Below are 15,580 nucleotides of genomic sequence, written 5' to 3' on the forward strand. Positions count from 1 at the left end.
TTCAAGTTGTCATGCATTAGACACCTGAACGTCTTTCTGAATTGTATCATTGCATTGTTGGACAATTTTGAAATTAGCAAAATACCATTTGAGTTTTATGCTGATAAAACAATTAACATGTTGAAAAATTGACTTAGTATGCTCAAATTAGCTACAATATATAGCATGTCGATTTCATGGTTGAATGTGTAATTTTTTGATTGGCATATCAATGATGCTTAACATAAATTCAAAACCATATTCCTTTGATTAGTTTGATGATTTCCAACTTAAAGAAAAAAAAAACATCAATTAAATCACTTAATACAAATTGTCGATAGAGAATTCTCATTGTTCTAAGATTACTCGATTATTACTATCTTTTGTATTCTTTATGATTTTTTCCTCATTAGGTAACTATTGTAGCAATCGTTATTTAATCACAACTTTACCAGATATCTTACGATAAGAGCAACACTGATTATATGAAATTGATGATTTCAATAAATATTGTAATATTATCTTATGAATGACTATTTTCTTATTTTTATTTTATTCTAGATAAAGTTGTGCCAGCAGATAAATGTACGATGTTTTTTAAATTATACCTTTGGCAACCTCTTCTTTTCATACTCGATCAATTCCTTACATTGACCCCAACAGATATCGATAGTTTATGTGAGAATGGAGCAACATTCCAGATAATACCAGCAAAGTACCCATTATACATGGTCTTCATGTCGGAATTGGAAAGAAAGTGGATTCGAATTAGTGAGCTTGTAGAGAGACGCACAAAATTTCGGTTCAAACGAGCAAAAAATTCGGAAAATGGAAGGGAGTATTTGCATATTGAATCAGTTGATCGTCCCACATATTATCTGACGATGGGATTTTGCGGATGGTGGGTTAGAGCCAAGCAACACCACCATGAAATAACAGATGACGCTGCATTTTGGGATATCAGATGTTTGAAGACAACTGACGGTCAAGGGAACATTTTGTCAAAGTACATGTTATCATCCAAAAATTCAAATGATTTTGTTTGTGTGGATCGTACAAATAGACTTAAAGGTTGCGATGATAATCTCGATGTATCAAAAATGTTCATGTTCAAAAGGGTTTAGCGACAATGATAGCTTTTGAAAAATTCCAAGATTCAAATGCAACCGAACCAAACAATCATGACACGCGTTTCAATACATGTACTTAAAACAATTACTATGACCAAATTGTTATATCTTATAAGACAACACATTTAACCTAAAAGACTATCGTTATATTTTACCAGCGACACTTAATCATCTTGCTTCAAATATATGCTGAATAGAACATTATAATTACAGACAGTTATTTTCATTCAAAAAAGATACACAAATCTCTTTTTTTTTTAAAGAAAACTAGAGGTTCTCAAGAGCCTGTATAGCTCACCTGACTCTACCTAGGTTTTTGAAATCATATAAAAAAGATAAAATTTGGCTACAAAGTAACAACACTTTACCAGCACCTCATTAGGAAAGAAACATGTATGCTATGTTTGTATTTCCCATTGGGTCCTATGTTAAACTAAGCCAACCGCTGGAGGCCATCCTGGATAATTGATCAGCTACAAAGTAACAACACTTAGTCAGCATCTCATCATGAACATTCATGCTATGTTTGATTTAATTCCATTCAGTGGTTCTCTAAAAGAAGAAATTTGTATGTATTTCCCATAGGGTCCTATGTTAAACCAAGTCCCCCGCTGGCGATCATGTTGGATGATGGATCGGCTACAAAGTAACATCACTTGGTCAGCACCTCATAAGGAACATTCATGCCATGTAAGGTTTAATTTCATTCAGTGGTTCTCTAAAAGAAGTCATTTCTATGCATTTCCCATAGGGTCCTATGTTAAACTAAGGCCCCCGCTGGCTGCCATCTTGGATAATGGATCGGCTACAAAGTAACAACACTTGGTCAGCTCCTCATAAGGAACATTCATGCCAAGTTTGGTTTCATTCCATTCAGTGTTTCTCAAGAAGAAGTTCAAAATGAAAAAAAGTTAATGACGACGACGCACGACGACGGACGACGGACGCTAAGTGATGAGAAAAGCTCACTTGGCCCTTCGGGCCAGGTGAGCTAAAAATTATCTGTAATTAAAGTTTTAAACTTCGCTTTAACAGCTATACGAATAATATGTTATAGAACATGTAAATGTGTTCTATCATACTTGTCTACAATTATTCTATTGTGTGGTTTTCAGAATCTCTTCTTATTTAAAAATTGCGCCGAAATGTTATAAAGTAGAACAGTAGATATCTGTTAAAGTGTGGGTCAATTAAAACCTTTCCTATCGTGAAAATTTCAAAAGTTTTTAAAATTAAATTTAGAGTAAGGCATGCAATTTAAAAAGATGACTATATACAAGATTCTTTACACTACCGAATACTGTCTTCACTGATTACGAAGCTGACAGAGTATTATTTCCAGGAATCAATATTTAGGATATTTATAATCCTGGTACCTTTGATAACTAATTTTACCATATTTCTATGTATTTGGGATAAAATGATGTTAACAGTACTTGTCGCCAACTTTAAAGGAGAACCATACATACATGACTTATACATTAGGCAATTGTTTTGCCGCTGGAACTACATTTAAATATTTCTTATTTCCATGAACGTAAAGACCTTGTTAATTCATTTTATTTCATGCTACTATTTCATATCGACAATAATTACTGATTTGAAAGCAATATGACAAAAAAATAAAATAAATAATCTGTCTGATTTATAATGAGTTAGGAAGCTATCGTGGCATGCATGATGGTCTATTTTTATGTAATAAATTCCGCTTGACCACAACCCTTTTCACAGTAGTTGTATTATGATTTTATTTTTGTTTTCAATACTTCGTGTTTTCATGATCATTGCGAACAAAATGTAATTATAAGTCTTGAATGCTTCTTTTTGTAACTTCATAAGGTTGTAAAAGCGTTGACCGTGCGCACATATTTAGAATGAAGCGCTTCCGCGCTTAATACACAATGTACTTCGGTCAACGCTTTTACACCCCCAATGAAGTTACAAAAAGAAGCATTCAATTCTTAGATGTTACCAATTGTACGACTAGCTAGTGTGAACAATATGTTTCACCATTAATGTACGTATGTCGTTAAGTATGATAAATTATATTCAAACATTTTTTAAGATATGTGAATGTGCTCGTTATAGTTAATTCTTATTCCATCATGTTCATACTATTCCTTTGTAATGCGTATTAATTTTGTGATTGAAGAAATGATTTATAGAACTTGAAAAAAAGCAATACCCATGCCTTTACGTTTATTTTGTTTGATAAATAAATACAGTTATTATTAAATAATTACATTAGATGTATATTCCATTATTATACGTTATTCTGATTGGCTAACTGCACATTTCGCGTTATTCCTTAAGCAATTGCATTACACAATAAAACTTATCATTCATGATGACACGAGGTCTCACAATAAAGTGCACAGGCGAATTAAATAAAAACTTGATAAAAATGGTGTTTTCATGATCCTAGCTATAAAATGTAATTATAATTATTGAATGCTTCTTTTTGTAACTTCATATGGGTGTAAAAGCGTTGACCGTGCGCACATTTTTAGAATGAAGCGCTTTCGCGCTTCATACAAAATGTACTTCGGTCAACGCTTTAACACCCAAGGAAGTTACAAAAAGAAGCATTCAATTCTTAAAAAAAAGAAGATAATTTTGCACCAATTATTTGATCACTTATCCATGTGATTAATTATTTGTGATGCAAAATATTAAGAATTCTTATGTTTTTCTGAATCATTATGTAGTATTATTTCAAATGCAGATGAACTGATGAAATACTAGACTAACGGAAATTTATAAGATGACTAATGGAAAATTAACAATAAATGTTAGCACACTTTTTTTCTTTTTTTTTTTAATTATTAAAAGTACATGTAGTATAGGATGTTAGATACAGTAAGTAAGTAAGTAAGTAAGTAAGTAAGTAAGTAAGTAAGTAAGTAAATTTTGTATTAGAGTGACATGTGTTATAACAGTTCAACACAGAACAAATATGTTACAAAACAATTTAATTCACCAGACTCATTGGGTCTATAGGTCACTTTCAAATCATAAAACGTATTTCTTTTATCACGGATTTCATGCGAAATAGTGAAAAGAGATTAAGCTGAATTCAAAATAATTAATTCATATTGAAAAATTCAAAAGTAAATTAAAATGAAATTATTAAAAGATCGACTTAGTAAATGTCCAGTTGAATGCATAATAAATTAATATTTATAATTAAGAAACGGAAATATTTAGATTGACCGTGAACTAACCTTTTTACATTTTAATATTACTTAAATACACTCATTACTGACAACTACATGATTAAAATTAAAATTGCAATATGCTGTTTATCAATCTTTTCATGTTTATAACACGGCACGTTTATACTGGAACGTTTTCTTCACTGTTAACTTAGCCAGCTTTCTAGGATCATAGTTTGTCATCAAAAAGATAATCTTTTCATCGTTTGTCATATTTATTAGTCATTGCCAGAAAAGATATCATTAAAAGTACTTTCTCTCAATTCATTATATAAGGAGCAGTTAAGAAAAAAGTGACACTCATCCTCCGTGGAGTTGCTGTTACAAAACTTACATAAGCGTTAATTTGGTTGCTCGCCGTTATAACTACCCGTCTCTAGCCTCAAAGGAAGAATTCCACATCTCAGGCATCGAATTTAACGTCCCCAATCTGACCGGATGTGACTGCGTACTTGTACATCCCGCACAGACAAATGAATACCCCGCTTTGATAATCTTTCAATGAGAATTGTTACATTCGCTACAAGGTGATATATACTATAGTATTCTCTTTTCACAAATATGACCTATATTAGACTATATATCATAACATGAGCAATACAACGGGTGCCACATGTTGTATTCTGTTATATGTCTGTAGCCGTTTTATCTTTTAGCCATTGCGTTATCGGTTATTTATCGATCTTCGGGTTTGAATGTCTCATTGGTATCTTTCGTGTCATTTTTATGCTCGATTATTTTAAAAGGATTAAACATACAGTTTTCTTAAAAATAAGCTGCATTGTTAAACATTGATGGAATTTGTAGTCCAAATTGCAAATGAAAGACTTGTCGTTAAACTAGATTTAGTACAAACTTCAATATTCGGGCAATCGTACACTGTTTTCTTTACAGGTAACTTTATAGACAATATTCAATTTTTTCTATATATTCGCACTAAATTTTAACCTGTAAAAACTAAACCAATTTTAACCCCGCCACATTCTGTATGTATGTGCCTGTCCCAAGTCAGGAGCATGTAATTCAGTGGTTGTCGTTTGTTTATGTGTAAAATATTTGTTTTTTTCGTTCTTTTTATGGCCCCGCAACGAAGTTGTCGGTGCCATATAGTTTTACCCTTGTCCGAAATTCCGTAATTCCGTAATTCCAAAATTCCGTAATTCCAAAATTCCGTAATTTCGAAATTCCGTAATTTCGAAATTCCGTAATTCTGTCATTCCGTCAAACCATTATACAGAGTTTTTTTGGCATGTAAGTTAACCATGATGAGTTACAGATCAAGTTTAAGTTTCGTTCCGCTCCACTATTTTTTGCCAAAATAACGGGCTTTGGACTGAGAAATTGTTGAAAACCACAGTTATACGGACTTTTTTTGTAAACGCCTTCAGATATTGGGCTGATTTTTGATATGTGAGACTACCATCATGTTTGTGTCCACATGTGTTTATATTGAAATTGCAGATTTTTCAACTTTTTGGGACGGGGCCATTCGTGTCGCTTTGACACATCTAGTTTTTATATATATAAAGAAGGCCGTTAGTTTTCTCGTTTGAATTGTTTAACCTTGTCATTTCGTGGCCTTAGATAGCTGACTATGAGGTATGGGCTTTTCTCAATATTGAAGGCCGTACGGTGACCTATAGTTGTTAATTTCTGTGTCATTTTGGTCTCTTGTGGAGAGTTGTCTCCTTGGCAATCATACCACATCTTATTTTTTTTTATAAATTACACCTCCAACAACTATTGCCTAAACTATCACTGAATACAAAGAACGCTCAATAAATCAAAAATGCTAAAAAAATATACTTTTCTGTTAAACAAGTCCTTATATTTTTTAAACTACTAGAATTTACTTCTTTTATTTGCTCTTCCTTGACCGAGTACTAGATCTTCAATTTCTCTTTTGGACACTGGATGAAGTATTGTTGATACTTTGATGCGATAATTTTCTTATGTTGACTACTGCATTATATATTTGAGTCAGAGAGTGGCTGTTCATTCAATTAACATACCTACGTCATCTCGTGTCATTTGACTTAAGTTTTAATATTAAATACATCCTATAAGTAGTTAATGTAGTTGCATTTTGTTGATACAAAAACCTTAGATTTTGATGAAAATTGATGCTGCGACTCCGCTCAAAACACACACACAAAGCATGGGTAAAACAACACAAGACATCTCGTTTTCATTACACTGTAACAATAACAGTTAGCATGAGTGTGTATATATAATTTAAAGGTAGACTTTTTTTAATATGGTCTGGTATATTATAATAAGTTACTATGATAAAAACATGTAATCGTCCTAAAAATATATGTACTATTTGCCACTGAACAAGCATCACATCATAGGCATTGTTTTATATAGCCTGTTCGGTTCTTTTATATCCTCGTCTTTCAAATATTCCGCTTAAGGAAGAAACCTTTAAACTTCAAAAGAGAGGGTGTGTTGTTTTTTGGCTAGAGTCAGAAAATTGTATCTCGTAAAGCGCAAACAGCGTTTTTCGACACCTTTTATCAACTTATTTTTTTCAAAATTCCACATTATAAGGTATGGGGAATATTGTATTTAGAATATTTTATTTGTCATCTGCTAGACCACAGATATATGTTTTCATATAATTGAGGATCAAAATATTTGTTTAAGGAAAAAGCACAAAACAGCCCTCCCTTGAAGTTAAATGGTTGAACTCTTAGACGATTCTGATGCAAATAAATCCCGAAAAACGCTTGGGACACATGCAAATTATAAAGCGTTGTATTTTTTTTTTATCAACGACACGTACAAATGAATGTATTCGGTAAAATCAGTTTATCAGACTTTTAAAACAAAGGTGTGTCAATGATTGAGTCTTTATCATTGTATTATTGGTTGTTATCTTATTGTAATGCGTTTATCTTGTGTACAGATATCAATACACAATTGTTTCACTTCCGGAATGTTAAGGTCAGTATGCTCTGAGTTGTATTATATTATGAATTTGTTATGGCTTTATTTATGTTGATCTGACTTTTTTTGCAAATTGCAAACAGACAAATAAAAATAGTATCAACTAGTTTCAATTGTAAGAAAGTGTTTAACACTGCAGCCACTTTATATTTTTACTAAAGTCCTCGGTAACAATTATGATGGGAGATTCCGATAAGATGAAGTTTATCGATTCGAAGCTTTTGTTGACAAATGTATATATATATATACATGTAGTTAAAAGTCTTCACATTGGTAGCGCTAAACATCTCTATTTTCCAGGTATCTTTACATATTGATTTCTCTCGAATCAAACAAAGTGCATATGAGGTTTGCAATTAATACTTTTAAATGTTAAAAGAAATTTAGGTTTTTACTGGCCCTTTATCGGTAATTACGTAGTCTATGCTCATTCCGATATATTACAGTTGTTGCGATCTAAACACATCTAAAAAAAAAAGTAAAATCACAATTTTAAGTTTGTTACTCATATATTTTGTCCATGCAAGTACTTAATCTGTTGGACTGATCAAGATTAAGAAACTATATATATTACCAGTAAAAGGAGTATGCATTATTTAGGCGAAGTTTAAGACAGGGATAGGGACTTCACCGAAAACATTGAAAATGAAACATTTCATGCGTCCAAATTGCTGTATTGGATTTACCGTCACCAGGATCGCTTAAAGCCGAATTTTGAAAACAAAGGGTGTATAAGAACCTAGAAAGTCAAAGAACTATACTACCAAAAAAAGAAAAAAAATGAAAGCAAAATCCATCTAAGGTTAAATATGCCTGGAAAAATTCAAACCTTAGTTTCTAAATATTTTTTTACAGTGACAACGAATTCCGCATATAACTTTGTTGTTGTTTTATTTGTTTGTTTAAGTTTTCCAAGCGTTTTTTTACTAGTAAGTTAGGTTGACCATTGCGAGAACAAGACCCCAGTGTGCTTTTACGTATGGCAATCACCGATCGAACACCACATTGTCATTATCTTATGCGTGAGACAACTGCGGAATCCAACGATATATTGCTTATGATGAGTATATTCCATAAGGACGACAAAAGTATTTAGATACAATTTATTTCGTTTCATTGAATAATCGGAGGACTTTTTTTTGTAGAACAAACACACTACAGAATGACGATATTTTATTCTCTGTTTTTATTTCTAATATTGAGACTTTGTGACTGTCGAGATACAGACCCCCATAAAATATGTAAGTAGACTTTTGACGAACTGCATTTTAATATTGTTATTCAGTTAGACTACAGACCTTATATAGCATTTTTTGTTATTAGTTGTGATTGGATTTTAACTATCTAAATGCGAGTACTCACATATTTGTACTATATGTCTTTTTTGTTGTTTGGGATTTATAAATACCCTGCCATGTACGGTCTGTGTGTTTCTGCTTTGTATCGATTTGATGAGTTAATCACTTTCAACTGTTTTTTTAAAGTTTGTTCTTATATTGTGCTGCAACACCACTGTCCCATGTTAGGAGAGTACATTTTTATCTCTGTAATACCGTATAGTCGGCTATGGAAGGTCCCGACATAAACAATATGAAACAATTGAGGAATCTAACGGTCTAATAACTACAAAACAATTTACGAAAAAAAAAGACAGACACACACAGACACAACGAAAACCACGAAGTACAGGTTCCTGACTGGGGACATGCACGTCAGGAATGTGGCGGGGTTGAACATGTTTGTGAGCTCTCAACCCTCCTCGACCTGGGACAATGTTGCAATAGCACAACACAAGAACAATCTATGAAAATAAGTTTAAAATACCTCGTTTACTCCTCAGGTCCATACAAAGAAGAAAAACATCAAACATTAACACATACCAGACGTGACAGGGTATTTTCATCTTTAATCCCGTATAACAAAAAACGACACTAAGTGGAGATCTAGAAGTTCTCGCAGTTACAGTTAGTTCAAAGCCTATAACAACTAATGAAAAAAATACCATGTATCTAAGACTAATTATCAAGATGCCCAATATATAACAGACTTGTTCCTGTATTGTTATGAATCACAATGTATGACCAAAGTCAGAGTAACTATTGTAAGACTTTTGGAAAAAAGGCCGATAATAATATGAATTATAGGCAACCAACTTATAATATGAATTAGCAAAAACGATGTCAAGTCTTGGAATTTATAACAACTTTTGGTTGAAGGAACCGCGCGCATATACTTATAATGCAGAGATTTCGGGAGCCCAAGATATTAATCTACTGAATTATTCATATCATGAGTATCCATTAGTAATGTTCATATTAATTCCAGAGTGTAATTATAAATTATCAGTGTATGTTTTTCAGTTTCTTTCATCACTGATTGTAATTTTGAATTCTAAGAGTGTGTTTTTCATTTTTTGTAAATCTCAGTGTGCTAGTTAAGAATTTTAAATCGCGAGTGTGTTTTCTTCAATACTGGCATGTCGACTATTCAAAAAGCTAACCCGTTCGACAAAAACAACATTTTAGAATGATTTATGTAGTAGGTGAGCATTGACAATGAGTTAACACTGTTTTCTTTTTCAGTTGAAACTCGAAAAAGATAGCATAATTTATTAGTTATTTGATTCCGCATAAATTTAGAATTTTCTACTTATCCACTACAGCTTGTACAGTGCTTACTACAACCTCAAGGAAACTATGGTAACTACAACATTACAATACGAAGACCGGATGTTCATGTAACTTGTGTAAACGACACTACAATTGCCGGAAGTAGTAATGTCACATGCAAAAATGATGGGTGGATCCCAAAATTTCCTCATTGTTTAGTGAATTGTCCACCAATACCAGAAAGGCCAGACATTACAACAATAGATACGATATATTATGTAGAGGTAAGATCATCCCATCTTATATATGTTTATAATATCAACAACAGGTCAAATTGGAGCAGCTTATGCATTTTGGAAAGCCCCTCCCCATGCACCTTATCGTTATTTTCTGCCATTACTGGACATCACACAGGTTCCTGTAAAATTTTGACGTAATTATACAAAATATTTGACGCCGCAATGGAAAACAGATTGTTGTATGACGCCGATAGTTCAAACAGGATAAATTATAGGGTCAATCGGGAATAGGGATAAGGTGCATGCCCATTATAACCGAAAAAAGTGTTTACATCAAAAGGATGAGGTGTCTTTGAAAAGGTGAACAGTAAACCGTTCATGTGTTAAAATTTGAAAATTATATTTAATTTGAAAATAACTTTTTTGATTTGCTATAGAAGACCATTATTATTCTGTACGATTAAAGTTTACATGTATTCGTAAAATAATCCCAAGCCAGCTTTACAGAAAATTAGCTAATGCTCAACTCAAGTTAATGAATTGGTACCCATCATGTTGCTCATGAAATATACTGATTCAGATATGTCATAGATAAATAAAAATGGAATTGAACAGTTATAAATTTCTCTAAAAATGATGCAAATATTTCGATATTTCAGACAAAGGACAAAAATCGTGCAGCCGGTACAACGATTTCCCTTTCTTGCGTGGAACCAGGATATATTGTAGACGGTTCATCTAGAATTACATGTCAATCAGATAGATCTTGGAAACCTAACATTCCAAAATGCAGACGTTAGTATTTGATGTTATGTTTTTGTGATGTTTAATCATTTGTTCTAAACTTGTCCAGCGGTAGTTGTCTTGTTGCCATATCTCCTAACGAGCAAATATGAGTTATTGCATTATGGAATCGATCATCGATAACATCAAGGAATCTTCCTGAATTAAATACTTACTTATTTTTCAAGAGGGTATTGTAAGGATGACGTTATTTCAGATAAATGTTTTTTTTAATAACCAAACTATATCATCATACTCATACAAATAAATCTTGAGGTCGACAGGGGTCAAACACAATCACCCTTTAAACTCATATAATTATGAATAGCTGCGTTTTGACGCCCTTCTTATATCCCCGAATGGAACGTTTTAAAATCTTACTAACTATAATAATGCTGAAGTTTATCCTTCCCCTATAGAAAAAAAGTTGAGAACGCCAATGAAAAAACAAAAACAAAGAAGAAAACTCTTTATTATGTATTTTTCATTTGAAAGCTGTTCAAGACCATTAGACATGTTGCTTCTAAAACAACATTTTCTGATATAGATATAAGATAAAACTATGAATGATACACATGTAGATTGAAGAAAATATGTTATAAACTCGGAATTACACAACTAACAAGCCCTTAAGATCGATAATAGTACAAATTGAAAATCAACTTATGGTCCCTTTTATTTTGCTACAGCTAGAAAGTCCCCCCCCCAGATAGACGGTGGATGACGATTTTAGCTATAGCCGGTCCGACAGCCTTAGTTTTGGTAGTTTGTGTGATTGTTGTAGGAAAATTATTGCTCAAACAAAGGTAATCATTATATTAATTTAAATTGTCAATAGGAAAACGAACAAAACAAGACAAGACTGGCATGTTTATATAAATAATTTGCGATATTGGTTCATTGATAATCCGGATTTTGATGGGTTTATGTTGCTCAGTCCTTTATTTTAAATGTTGTGTGATATCTATCGTTCTTTGATGTTTGATCTTTTTTGTTAATAGCCATAGCGTTGTCAGCTTTTTTCGAACTTGATAATGTTGGTATCTTATGCCTCTGGTTTTTTTTTTAATAGGATGGAGAAGTTATGTAGAAATTTATTATGATGTGGCTATAAACTAACTTTTAGTAGTAGCAAGTATTCTTAAAAAATTAGATACGTACTGTTTGTATTTTGTTTGTATGTCAGTTGTTTTTGTGCTTCGTGATAATTCTATGACAAACACCATAACAGTTTTAGAGTTAACTTTATTTTTGCACCACTGTCAAAAAATAGGGGATGGGTTACACGTATGAGGTCACTAACATGTTAAATCCTATAGCTACTACATTCGATATATATCAATACCAAGTCAGGAGACTTATTAAGTGGTTGCTGCTTGTTGATATCTGTCATTTTTATTTATTGTTACATACTGCACTCTGTGTTTGAAGTTCATGCATTTTCTGCGTATTTTTTCATGATTTGTATATAATAAGTTCACTAACGCCATCTGAATATTACTCTTTTCATTAATTTATTCATTATTCATAATTTTTTTTATAAATTTGAACTACATTATAAAATTGTGATTACAACTGTTTCGTATAGTTCACCGACTACACTTGACCTATGTTGGATTGTTGATTGATTAGCATTTCTTTTAAATAACGATTTATTTTATTTACCTTAGACTGAAGAAATTAGAAATACAGGACGCTATACATCTATCACAGAAAAATGAAACAACGCCGTTTGTATTTTACATTTTGTATACTAATATGCTTGCGTTATACACATGTTATGAAGTTAATATTAATAAAAACGTTTACGAAGGAAAGTTTGTTCCTCAAATTAAAAACGTTTTCAGCTAAGACATTTCAAGATTTGAATAACTACAACTTTATCTTTATTCAGGTACCACTATTGTAACAGGGTCTGCTACACGATCCTGGAGAGCCTGAAATCACTTCTAGCCTTTGGGTTTGGTTCAAATTTTATAAAAAATATATTGCATTATATAGATCCTACAGACTTACAACAAATATGGTTAAAAATACATTTATCTCACACAAATATGTTATTTCTGTTTTGTATTTCTTTGTATTTTTTTCTTAACCAACTTAAACACATGTTGTTAATACAGAGATGCTTTTCTGTAACTGTTTTATTTTGTTCCGATTTCAACTGATGCGCTCGCATGTTTCATATTTAGTTTTTGAAACTTGTTTTCCCTCGAATACCATTACAAAGGTTTCTTTAGTTCGTGGTGATATTTGATCATCAGTTTACAGTACATCTTTGGTTAATAAGAGTTTAATTTCAAATGTTTAGCACCGTTTGCTATAATCATTATTGCAGGAACTGTTTACCCTTCATGAACTTAAGGTTTATCACTTGGTTTATCCATTGAATATATAATGAAGAAATTTTCTACATATCGCGACGACGTAGTCAAACATGTTTTATGTGAACAGAGTAAACAATTGATAAGTTCTAATTCTATATTAAAAAAAGTTATCATTACAGGTTTTATAAAGTTTGGACAATACGAAGGACACAAAAGAAAATAATTGAAGCTGTAGATCTTTCTTCATTGAAGAATAAAGGTATATAAAACGAATGTATATGATCACAGTTTAGGTTTAGTTTATTGATAGTTTTGCCGTGTTTCATAGCTTAATTCTCCATTACGACGAGTGCCACATGTGGAACACGCCTTAGCTTGCTTACACTACTAGAGCTCCGAAAATCAATATAGGTTTTGTTGGGGTTGATTGCGTATAAACTCGGCTTTGAGCGTTTTGGGACGCATACAATAAAGTGTTGTTTTTATTGTTTGCATACCAATCACAAATGAAAAATGATAAATAGAAAGTATTTTCCTGGTCCCTTATCTTACAAGATTAAATACTATCGAATCCAAACACGTTCTGGCATTGTACGTTACTCAAAGTGAAACCATCGTTTTTAAATTAATACTATATACATTTTAGTAGTACCACTACACAATATATGGAGGTGGTTGTACATGCTACATAACAATAACGTCATTTAAAGGTATGTGTCCATTTGGCAGCGGGCACACTATTCACACATCACTAAGTAATTGAAAAATGGATGGAAGATACCACATAATTTTAAACAATTGAATATATGTTTTAAAAACATACATTTTTTTAATGTTCGGGCCTTTAATAGCTGACTATACGATTTTTTTTCATTTCTGAAGGACGTATCGTGACCTTTCATAGACTACATTTACTTCGAACCTGGCTAGATAGTTGAGTCACACGAAATCATACCACATATCCTTATTCTTATATTATATTTCAAACATTTACACATACAAAGAAAAGGTTTTAAGTATTTTTTAAATGTAAAATATGGGATGATGACTAATTTTCATGAATGTTTCAGCAAGTAAAATGTTTAATATTCCGCAAGATAAATACTTGAAACTAGTATTAGAAGAAGATGGATCAGAGATTCAAACAACGCCCTCTATGGTTCTATGTCAAAAGAAAGTTTTAATGGTTATAGATAGGAACGACAAATGGAAACCCGTTTCATCGGATGAGAGTGAGAAAATAAGGTACACATATTTCATTACTATTATAATCTGTTCTTTCCATGCACATACGATCGCAATAATTCGGTATGGTTCGTTTTGTACAGTCTTTGTATGACGTGTTTTTGACATAATGTGAAAATCGTTCATAACAATAATACCACTAACAAGTATAAACAAAACGCACATAAAAAATGAAAAAGCAAATATACCATCACTTACAATTAAATCAAAAGCAGCACAGACCCCTTATTTACAAAACTAGATACAAGCAGGAGTTTGTAATCAGTATTTGCTAAAAAATAAAAAAAACCCACTCAATCTAGAAGTCGACAATAAACTGTATCTGTCTCCTTTCCGTTATCTAAAAATCAAGATCGATTGAAATTAAATCCTTCACCAAAAACACCACATTTTGGATTAATCAGTGATTGGACGCCCAATATATAGCAGGCAAAGAGGATATGCAAGTACCATTTCAATCTCTTTTTGAAGCTCCTGTATAATACGGTATGCATTAAGAAATATGTCGGCATGAAAAGGAGCATAGTGTGCTTCAATGGCTATGCTATGTTTAGAAGAAGACACAGGATGATAAGGATAAATCAATTAATGAAATAATTAGACAATTGTGGTTTTATTATATGAATCTATTTCACTCGACAGTTGTAACTGTGACGTATTTAAATTTTATCATGAAACATACACTGATCCCGTTGTCAAAACAATAATCTTTCAGATTAACCTACGATGTGTGTTCATTTGATCGAAAGCAAAGAAAGTTATTTTTAGCAAACAGTTTAAAAGATCTGATAGACCAAGGTAAATAATAAATGTTAAATGATACTACAACAGATCTTCATTACGACACAGAATGTGTTTTCTGCAATGCAAGAGGCAAACAAGTTAAGCATCAACTACAAAGCATTTAGATAACCGAACAGAGTATGACAAGACAATGGCAATACATATTGGTCAACCAATACATGTAATGCATCATACATGTAATGTTGTGTTATTGTGTAAACTTAACTTCAATAATTGAAAAAAGGTTAAAATATTTGTCACTTTTCTATATCAAAGTCATAAGAATTCAAACTAAAATTATACGTTAGTAAATCACAG

General features: G+C 32.0%; 2 protein-coding genes and 1 long non-coding RNA gene across 4 annotated transcripts in view; all 3 read left to right on the forward strand.

Moving 5' to 3' along the window:
- LOC139496235 (uncharacterized) overlaps nucleotides 1–3,910 on the forward strand; it is a 30,443-nt gene extending 26,533 nt beyond the window's left edge. For both annotated transcript variants that reach the window (XM_071284732.1, XM_071284731.1), the window contains exon 10: nucleotides 541–3,910. In XM_071284732.1, coding sequence (XP_071140833.1) covers nucleotides 541–1,103 — 563 coding nt within the window. In that variant the 3' untranslated portion in view covers nucleotides 1,104–3,910. The remainder of the gene's footprint in view (nucleotides 1–540) is intronic.
- A 4,509-nt stretch (nucleotides 3,911–8,419) lies between these two features.
- On the forward strand, nucleotides 8,420–10,919 carry LOC139496238 (uncharacterized). Its single transcript, XR_011657570.1, has 3 exons — nucleotides 8,420–8,517; nucleotides 9,939–10,169; nucleotides 10,784–10,919. It is a non-coding gene; the product is annotated as an uncharacterized lncRNA (long non-coding RNA).
- A 695-nt stretch (nucleotides 10,920–11,614) lies between these two features.
- On the forward strand, nucleotides 11,615–15,306 carry LOC139496240 (lipid transferase CIDEC-like). The gene is made up of 5 exons (XM_071284734.1): nucleotides 11,615–11,713; nucleotides 12,578–12,637; nucleotides 13,414–13,493; nucleotides 14,305–14,479; nucleotides 15,195–15,306. Exons 1-5 carry the CDS (start codon nucleotides 11,628–11,630, stop codon nucleotides 15,283–15,285), a joined length of 492 nt encoding a protein of 163 aa, XP_071140835.1. The 5' UTR covers nucleotides 11,615–11,627; the 3' UTR covers nucleotides 15,286–15,306.
- The last annotated feature ends 274 nt before the right edge of the window (nucleotides 15,307–15,580 follow it).

This window comes from Mytilus edulis, chromosome 11 (assembly GCF_963676685.1).
Source record: "Mytilus edulis chromosome 11, xbMytEdul2.2, whole genome shotgun sequence".
NCBI classification, from domain to species: Eukaryota; Metazoa; Mollusca; class Bivalvia; order Mytilida; family Mytilidae; genus Mytilus; species Mytilus edulis.

Bases quoted from the DNA above. Each gene is read 5' to 3' on its own strand.
- LOC139496240 (XM_071284734.1), top strand. From the start codon at position 11,628: ATGACGATTTTAGCTATAGCCGGTCCGACAGCCTTAGTTTTGGTAGTT. The intron at 11,714-12,577 runs GTAATCATTATA...TATTTACCTTAG, and splicing joins AAATTATTGCTCAAACAAAG to ACTGAAGAAATTAGAAATAC. The intron at 13,494-14,304 runs GTATATAAAACG...TGAATGTTTCAG, and splicing joins TTCTTCATTGAAGAATAAAG to CAAGTAAAATGTTTAATATT.